This window comes from Penaeus monodon, chromosome 16 (assembly GCF_015228065.2).
Source record: "Penaeus monodon isolate SGIC_2016 chromosome 16, NSTDA_Pmon_1, whole genome shotgun sequence".
NCBI classification, from domain to species: Eukaryota; Metazoa; Arthropoda; class Malacostraca; order Decapoda; family Penaeidae; genus Penaeus; species Penaeus monodon.
In genome coordinates this window covers 5,328,957-5,337,615 of record NC_051401.1, presented here as the reverse complement: position 1 = coordinate 5,337,615, position 8,659 = coordinate 5,328,957, and the positions used below count along the sequence as shown (strand labels likewise).

Here is an 8,659-nt window from a genome sequence, read left to right as displayed (position 1 = left end):
TTTTTTTAGCCAAGGTGCGCCTGAGAGAAGTGGGATTGAGAAAGTTGACCCCTCAGGATCCCCAGGAGTAAGGGCTAGACATTAACCATAGGAATACTGTGCCCATGGCTCCCGGAAGCCACTCATGACTGACACAGTCAGCCTTTCATCCTTTCAGCACGGCAAGAGATGGAATGTTTCTCTCCCCAACATATGCTAGGCTTACCATGACCAATAATGAAGACTTTATACCATTATTAGGGGCAATAAGGTTTGCCCACTCATCAAATACCCCCACTGATTCAAATTCTCCCAGTTCCCCAATTCCAAGCTGTCCTCTAACCATGACTGAATGGTGCTACTACCATCGCTGCCTCATGCCTGTTATCACATCATCAATCCAGGTCAATGCTTAACCTCAAGAAATTCCACTCTCACAACTTTCTTCATCAACTACCTAATCCTCTCTTATTACTACTCTACAACTTTACTGTCCACCTCTCTGCAATATTTACCTCTCTCAGCACTGCTCCCTCTTCCACTCGTCATCCTCCTCTCCCACCTTATTTAGCCCAACTAAATGGACAGACTTTTTGTGACCCCCTCCTTACTCTTCAAGCAATGTTTCCATAAACAAGTATGCGAAGCTTCCTTTTGCAGCCACTCCAATAATCAGTTACATCCAAAACCCAAGTTAAAGCATTATCAAACCTGACAGACTTCACTGGCAAACTAGAACCGTCTTCATCTCCCCAACAAACTGTCATGTCTGGAACAAAAATTAGTCAGGTTGTGGAGAAGACTTACCTGCCTGCCTCATGAACTATGATGCAGTATCAGTACAATGCTACATTCCCTCTAGAGGCCATCATGAGTCCCCCATAAGCTTACACTCTGTTGACATGACTTCCCTTTAATGTTTACATTGGTGGAAAATCCCTCCCTGTCCAACCATATAAACCTCCCCTCATCAACATCAGAATTGATGGGTCTAAGCCATCCCGCCAAACAACCAGATGCTCTCTAAGTGCCCAACCTTGTCATAATAGATCAAAGTGCTCTGCACAGTCACACACATATACCAATTGTGTCAGGTCCTATAATGTATTTTATAGAGGCTGCCCTACTTGCAAGTTTGAGTCTGAAGTGGCAATTCTTCAGACTTGGCCTCACTCTACACGAAACCAGACAGGAAGCAGGCTACGTTTCCCTCTCACTCCCTACTCCAATAATCATGCTACCCCTCCCTTTTCCTCCCAAAAATTTTCTACATTTCCCCCAGCATCTCTTCCTCCTCCCACTTTTACCCCCTCTCTCTCCCAGACAAATTCTTTTGCCATTCTAAATCCAGACACCCCAATCTCCACTATTTCAGACACTCCAATCACTACCTCCCAGTACCTAACCCTTTTCCTCCTCACCCAATTCATCGCACAAGACAAGCTAAACACTCTATCCCATCCTCTCCATCAACCTCTCCTTCCATCCCTTGAGCATCTGCCCTCCCCCCCTCCCCTCCATAAGAAAACCATTGTTTCCCAACCTACTCCACATCAGAAACTCAAAAGACATTCAAACCTATATAATCATGACCCAAGATAAAAAGCCTACATCCCAACCATCCTCCAATCTCTCTACTCCTATTCCTTCTACACTCAAAGTAAATGCCAATGTCCATCCTCCTCCTACTCTGTTCCCCACACCCCTTTCTCCCTGCTTCAGCTGCATTGTTCCCCCTCCTATCCTAATATCCCTCCTGCTTCCCCCTGCATGCGATCCTTTGTCATAGCAACCCCCTTCCTTAGAATCTATCCCTCCCGACATTCTAACTGAATCTGTGATTTAATAGTTTTTATACCTATTTCTCCTTTGCTAATCCCTGCCCTTACCCTAAGGACTTATTTGCAAAATCCCACACTTTTTTCTACTTTGATCAATTTGTCCTTTAATCCTTACCTTCCTGAACTTCTGACATGTAGCACATACAATCATCAAATAACTCCCTCTTTGCTCTTTTCACTATTAAACCTTTCCATAGAGCTATATGACCTTTGATGTCTAGTACATCTAAAACTAGAAAATAGAAATGTGTTGGCCATACTAATGAAGATGCCTAGAACATTGTATAATATATGATCATCATAGACTGCTTTAGGTATATTTTATTGCTGCAAGGTTCAGTCAAACATCATGTTCTTCAGTATCATTAACATTATTGTATAACCTTTAATTTACATATGAACCAACATATCACTTGAGCAGCAGCTGCTCATTGCAACCATAATCATTACATGATGTAAAATTACACATGCCAAGATGTGGTCTGATGTTATATAAAGTATGATTAAAATACAATCATAAAAACTATGATTAAAATACAATTTTCTATTTACTTTCCAAAATGTGTAACTATGTTACTATTTCCTATATGAAAAATATAAATAACCATGACCTTGCAAAGTACAGAACGGCTTACACTGTCTGCCACATAGATTATTGAAAGGCATATTGTACCTGGCCACATTGTCTTCTCAAGATCAATGTGCACAGCAAGACCATGGTCAGAAGGAAATGACAATAGCTATACAATTCTTTATCATCCACTGCATTTAAAACAATGCCAGAATACATTCTTTCTGATTGTGATCCACTAATAGCAGCCAAATGAAGATTATAAAATTATCAAATAATTTAACATAGCATGATAATAACAGATCTCTGTTAACCCGTAATATGTCCACAAACTGTGGCTTTTCCAAACTGAGATAAGGTTCTAATTAGCAGCTCCTGAGATTTCTTAAAATTGTGTGTGCAAATAAAACATAAGGAATGCAAAAAATGCTTACCATGTAATTTTTACAACCAATCTTGTGCACTTCATAGAAGAGGTAGTATCAAGAGGTAGTCTCTGTCAGTTTTTTCATAATCCTAAATGTTTGCATCCTGAAGAAAAGGCTTTGATGTGGTAACCCACTAGACAATGAACTTTTTTTTTTTTTTTTTTTTTTTTCTGCAGTTCCTGTTGTAAAAAATACTGCACTTATTGCCAAAACTAAGAAGGGCTTGATTTTAAGCAAGCTGGTGCAGTCCAATGCGCTTCAGGAAACTTTTAGCCCACGTAGGATTCAACTTGACAGGTCCTCCATTCTCTTCTAATAAGTTGGGATCATATTGCATAAGCACTTGTTTGGCAGTGGCAATTGCAAGGAATGATGATACCTGGACAAAAACAAAAATTTCAAGTTAGTTTTCAACATAATGCATACTTATATTATGGGCAACTTGTAATTACAAGATCAATAAATAATGAATATATTACTCTATAGTTCATGTTTAGCAAATGTATAAAATAATAATGCATATGCTTACCTTTTCTCCATCTTTGACCAGCTCTCTGATGCAGTCTTGGACAATTTCATCATATTTTCCTAATCTCATTGGTCTTCCCCTCTGCGCAAAGCCTATTGAAATGACTTCCTTCTTTCCTCTCACTCTTTTTATTAAGTATTTGTCCTTTAGGCCTCTTACTGTACTCTCTGGTATCTCAAACCCTAATTTTTCTTTAAAATGTTGCACTGCTGCTAAATTGCCATGCTCTACAGCGTATCTTCCAATTTCGGCACGGAGCTCTGGACTGTAGGAAGCATAATTTCCTCTCTTACTTAACCCAACAACCTCCTTTTTCACCTTAATGCTACTTCTTGATTTCTTCTTCTTTGGTGTGGGTGGATCACTGTACTCATCCTCAGTCTCCAGGCCCAAAATTGAATCTGGAGCATCTGATGGTGCTGCTTGTTCACCCATGTGTGCTAAGCTCTGCTGAGTGGCAGCAGCTTCAGCAGCAGCAGATCCATGAAGGCTATCATCTCCTTGACCTCCTAAGCTGACTCCAGCACCTTGGTCATGTGTTTCTTTCATGAGGCTGATGGGTTCATTGTTCAAACTAGCCTGAGTATGTGCATGGAGAGTTCCCTCAAAGTTTAGTGACCCACTTAGGGGTTGATGGAATGATGTTGTTATGAGCTGGTGATGAGTGGGATGCTGACCTCCATTAGTTACTGTGTGTGGCACTGCAGGTGCCTGAGTTAGGTGAGCCTGGCTAATGGGAGGACCAACTGTGTGATGAGCTAGTTGAGACAAATGTGTGGCTGGAGCCCCACTCATGGTAAGTGGTAATGGAGAATGTGCCATGCTGGTTGCAGCTACACTAGTGTGTGTCACAGCCAGAGGGGCTATCTGCCCTCCATGAGTTACTGAGCCACCCGTCCCTCCCCCTTGGGCAAAGCCACCCACATAACCCTGCTGGAAACCTGTTGGAGCTTGATGAGTGAAACTCTGGTTCATAATTACAGAGGATGCAGGTGCAGTTCCTGGTTGCTGATATGAAAGGGAAGCTGTCATGCCCTGGTTGATTACACTGCCTTGATGGAATGCTAAAGAATTATGATTCATTGGAAGTACTGTATTTGTTTGTGGTCCTGGGGTCATATTGAGGTGATAGGGATGCTGGTATACAAAATTATTAGCTGTGCTTACATTTACTGTCCCTGATACCGCTGGTGCATTGAGTACAGAAAGGGATGGGTGTAAGACATCAATAGTCTGAGGGGCTGCTGCTTGTTGATCTGTTAAAACAGTGCCTGTACCCACAACACCTGTGTTTTCCCCAGTATTTGCACCACTAACAGCATTACTAACATTGCCACGGTCTACAAACTGTTTTTTAAATTTTCGCACTGTGGACTCTTTCACTGGGAACTGAAGTTTTTCAGAATAATGTTGTATTGCAGCAGTGATACCAAACTGGGTTGCATATCTTCCAATTTCATCTTTCATTTGAAGAGAAAATGACCTCTTTTGCCTTGCAGATGTTCCGGTTAAATTCACTCGTCTTCCACTAGTACCAACCTGAAGATCACTAGTTATGTCATCCATCTCTGGAAATTTCTTTAAATAATTCTTTTTAAATTTTCTTACAATGCCTTTTCTAACTTCATGACCTAATTTCTCAGAAAAATGTCTTGATGCCCCTTCTACACCATACTGAAAAGCAAATTTCCCTATTTCTTCTTTCACTTCTGGAGTATAGCTTTTATAGGTTTTAATGAAGTTCCTGATTGTACTTTCACTCACTGTACCACCAAGTCTGTGCGACCAATACACAGTAGCTTCATGATTTCCATGTGTCAGCGCATACTGGGCTATTTCATCACGTAATTCTGGTGTGTATTTAATATATTTCCCTCTTTTACTTCTTTCTTCCTTTGTTGCATTCAGGAGTGCTTTGACAGCTACTACTGTATTACGAGTGAGCTGCTGTCTGTTTTCATCATGGGGAACACTGTCCTTCTGCTGGTCTGACCAATCAGATGAGGCCAGCGTTAAAAGTCGTTCTGGACCTGGAAAACAAAGCATGGTAAATAAATACACATACTGGTCTACAACATCACCAGTCCACCAAAGAAAGGTCAACAAGCAAGGAATTGAAGATCTGTAACACTAAAAGCGATAAATTATAATTATATCAACATTCCTCACTATCGTTACCTCTCCCAAATGGCCTCCTCCTTTTCCTCGTTAGGATTTTCCGTGGCTGTGGCTTCTTTTCCTGCAAAACCGGTCTGAGTGGCTCTTCGCCGTCGAGAGTGCCTCTTCTCCGAGCTTCCTCTGTGTGCTTACGCTGATGTATGCGGAAACTGATCTTGCTTGTGAAGGTTTCATGGCAATGGCGACACTGTCAAATGAAAGTGAATTTGAGAGAGAGAGAGAGAGAGAGAGAGATAAAGAGAGAGAGAAGAGAGAGAGAGAGAGAGAGAGAGAGAGAGAGAGAGAGAAGAAGAGAGAGAAGAGAAAGAGAGAGAAGGAGAAGAGAGAGAGAGGAGAGAGAGAGAGAGGAGAGAGAAAGAGAAGAGAGAGAAGAAGAAAGAGAGAGAGAGAGAGAGAGAGAGAGAGAAAGAGAAGAGAGAAGAGAGAGAAGAGAAGAAAGAGAAAGAGAGAGAGAAAGAAAGAGAAAGAAAGAGAAAGAGCAAGAGAGAGAAAGAGTGAGAGAGTGTGTGTGTGTGTGTCTGTAAAAAACACACACACACACACACACACACACACACACACACACACACACACACACACACACACACACACACACACACACACACACACACACACACACACACACTCAATTGCAGTGACAGCAGATCTCCCGATTTTGTCTAATATGATGTAAGTTTTAATGATGAACATCTGGAATAACAACTAAACCTCTTGCATGCATTTATCATCTAACTCATATGTTGCACTAAAATCAAGTACATGTAGCCTCTGAACAAGTGAAACAGATACAAAAACACACACACACACACACACACACACACACACACACACACACTCACACACACACACTCACACACACACTCACACACACACACTCACACACACACTCACACACACACTCACTCACACACACACTCACACACACACACACACACACACACACACACACACACACACACACACACACACACACACACACACACATAATGATTTTATGTGTCAACAATACTACCCAACTTAGATGAAAACTGAAGATTATATCAAATTACATTCCTACACTGACTTCCCAACTGCTAGTCAAGCATATTCAAAAGAGAAAGAGATTCCTTCTTCCAATCAACACTGAACTTTATATTCTCTTCCTTCCAAGTTGTCTGAATACTGTTAAAAAAACATACCATAATCTAATTATACCAGCAAGTCTTATTTGCATACCTGAAGCGTTGAACTCTGCAGCCGTCGTCTTTTGGCAGGAACTTCAAGGGCTTTCTCTTCTTCCAGAATGTTGATGTTTTCTTTCTCTTCCTCACTAACATACCCTGTGGGGAAATTCAATCCATTAAGGAGGAAAAAGCCTCAGTCACGTTCCAATTAAGTGTCCACCTTTTTTTTTTTATTCAACAATTTTTTGCTTAGTTATCATACGAACCTGTTGGGTTACGAGCAAACATGACATTAAAAGGTGTGACTCCGCCAAGTGACGTTGCTGTAGTTCGGAACTGGAAGAGGTATCTGTTCACTTCCTGATCCCACGTTGTTGGGTTCTCGTTGCAAAAATGGTCCAACATTTCACCTGAGAATATTTGCCAAAAATAATCCTGTTTAAAAATATATCACAGGGACTTCATAACTATATATCTGAATATCAATACTCTAATCAGTGTATGTATATTCACATCAGAAATAAATATCATAATAGAATTTAGAAAGCTATGCAGAATAATATGCATTGTGTTAAGGCCTATAATTTAGTTGAAATAAGGTTCAAGAACAGAAAGAAAATATCAAATGGTCTTTTAAAGGCACCTAACATAAAATACTACTAACATGCCAGAAAGGAGTTTAGTAGAATGCTTCAAACTGATATGACATCAAAAACTGTTAAATAAACAGAGAACTCTACATGTCTTCCTATAATTCTTTAGCTACTTCATTTCTTTCTCTTTTTTTTACCTGCCCAAGCACATTCATGCGACTCTTCCTGCAGAGTGAAGAGGAAACTTTGCTGGGCATCTTCTGAATCGAAGGGGACCAGGGTTCTTAAAACATCTTGAGCACTATCAAACTTCTCCTTGTAACATGCTTGCATCCTTTCAAACATTTCTGAAGTCATTCCAACAACCTGAAGAAAAAGAGATATTAATAAACAGGTAATCCTATGTAAATATTTATATTAACATTGTCAACTAAATCTTATTCACTCATTTCAAAAGGTTACCCTTCTAATACTTACATGGCATTGTGCAAAGCCATACTGACAGAAAGTATCAAAGATAAATCTGGCACAGTGAACTTCCAGCCCAGCCTCCGTACTAGCCTGAGCCACGATCCACTTTGAAAAGGGATCAATAATCGTCAACAGCATTTCATTCCCATACACTGTTCTATTGTATGGGCCATGAATTTTAATCTGGACCTGTTAATATTGGAAACAAGAAAACAAAATTAGTACTCTGTGAACACAACTCTGGCTTTTATGTGCTTGAAATGCATGTATATAACAGGCATTGTTACTCATTCTTTCTCAATATACAGCATAAGTGAAGGAAGGATAAACACGGGAAATAGGAGGGAGGGAGGGAGGGGAGAGAGAGAAAGAGAGAAAGAGAGAGGGAGGGGGAGGGAGAGGGAGAGAGGGAGAGAGGGAGGGGAGGAGGGAGGGAGGGAGAGAGAGAGAGAGAGAGGAGAGAGAGAGAGAGAGAGAGAGGAGAGAGAGAGAGAGAGAGAGAGAGAGAGAGAGAGAGAGAGAGAGAGAGAGAGAGAGAGAGAGAGAGAGAGAGAATGTGTACCTTTTTCCAAACTCGGATTATGCGATCAGTAGGCAGCGTTGTGACACGGTTTATTTCATCCCCTAGTGAATCTTCCCCTTGCTCTCCTGGGACAAGATCACGAAAACTGGACACAGCAACTTCCGTGCACTTTTCACATCGCCTACAGTAGTTGCCAACATCAACATAGATGGTGCGCCAATAGTACTTACTAAAAATACTACTATACATCTTCTTCACTCCAAAATGTACACCTGAAAAAATTTCAATTCCATCTTTCACATCACGGAAATATTACAAAACTGAGTGTCAACCTTAATACACTTTATAAGAAAAATATAACCACAGTTATGCAGATATCCATT

The 8,659-nt window shown here is 40.7% G+C and overlaps 1 protein-coding gene across 2 annotated transcripts in view; it reads right to left on the bottom strand.

Moving 5' to 3' along the window:
* Positions 1–2,172: 2,172 nt before the first annotated feature.
* LOC119582460 overlaps positions 2,173–8,659 on the bottom strand; it is an 11,693-nt gene continuing 5,206 nt past the window's right edge. The window contains exons 7-14 of one of the 2 annotated variants that reach the window (XM_037930703.1): positions 8,316–8,548; positions 7,760–7,942; positions 7,480–7,648; positions 6,956–7,099; positions 6,742–6,845; positions 5,527–5,713; positions 3,349–5,378; positions 2,173–3,198 (exon numbers count right to left, since the gene is read on the bottom strand). In XM_037930703.1, the coding sequence (XP_037786631.1) occupies positions 3,049–3,198; positions 3,349–5,378; positions 5,527–5,713; positions 6,742–6,845; positions 6,956–7,099; positions 7,480–7,648; positions 7,760–7,942; positions 8,316–8,548 (3,200 nt within the window). In that variant the 3' untranslated portion in view covers positions 2,173–3,048. The remainder of the gene's footprint in view (positions 3,199–3,348; positions 5,379–5,526; positions 5,714–6,741; positions 6,846–6,955; positions 7,100–7,479; positions 7,649–7,759; positions 7,943–8,315; positions 8,549–8,659) is intronic. The other variant, XM_037930701.1, reaches the window with a different exon arrangement.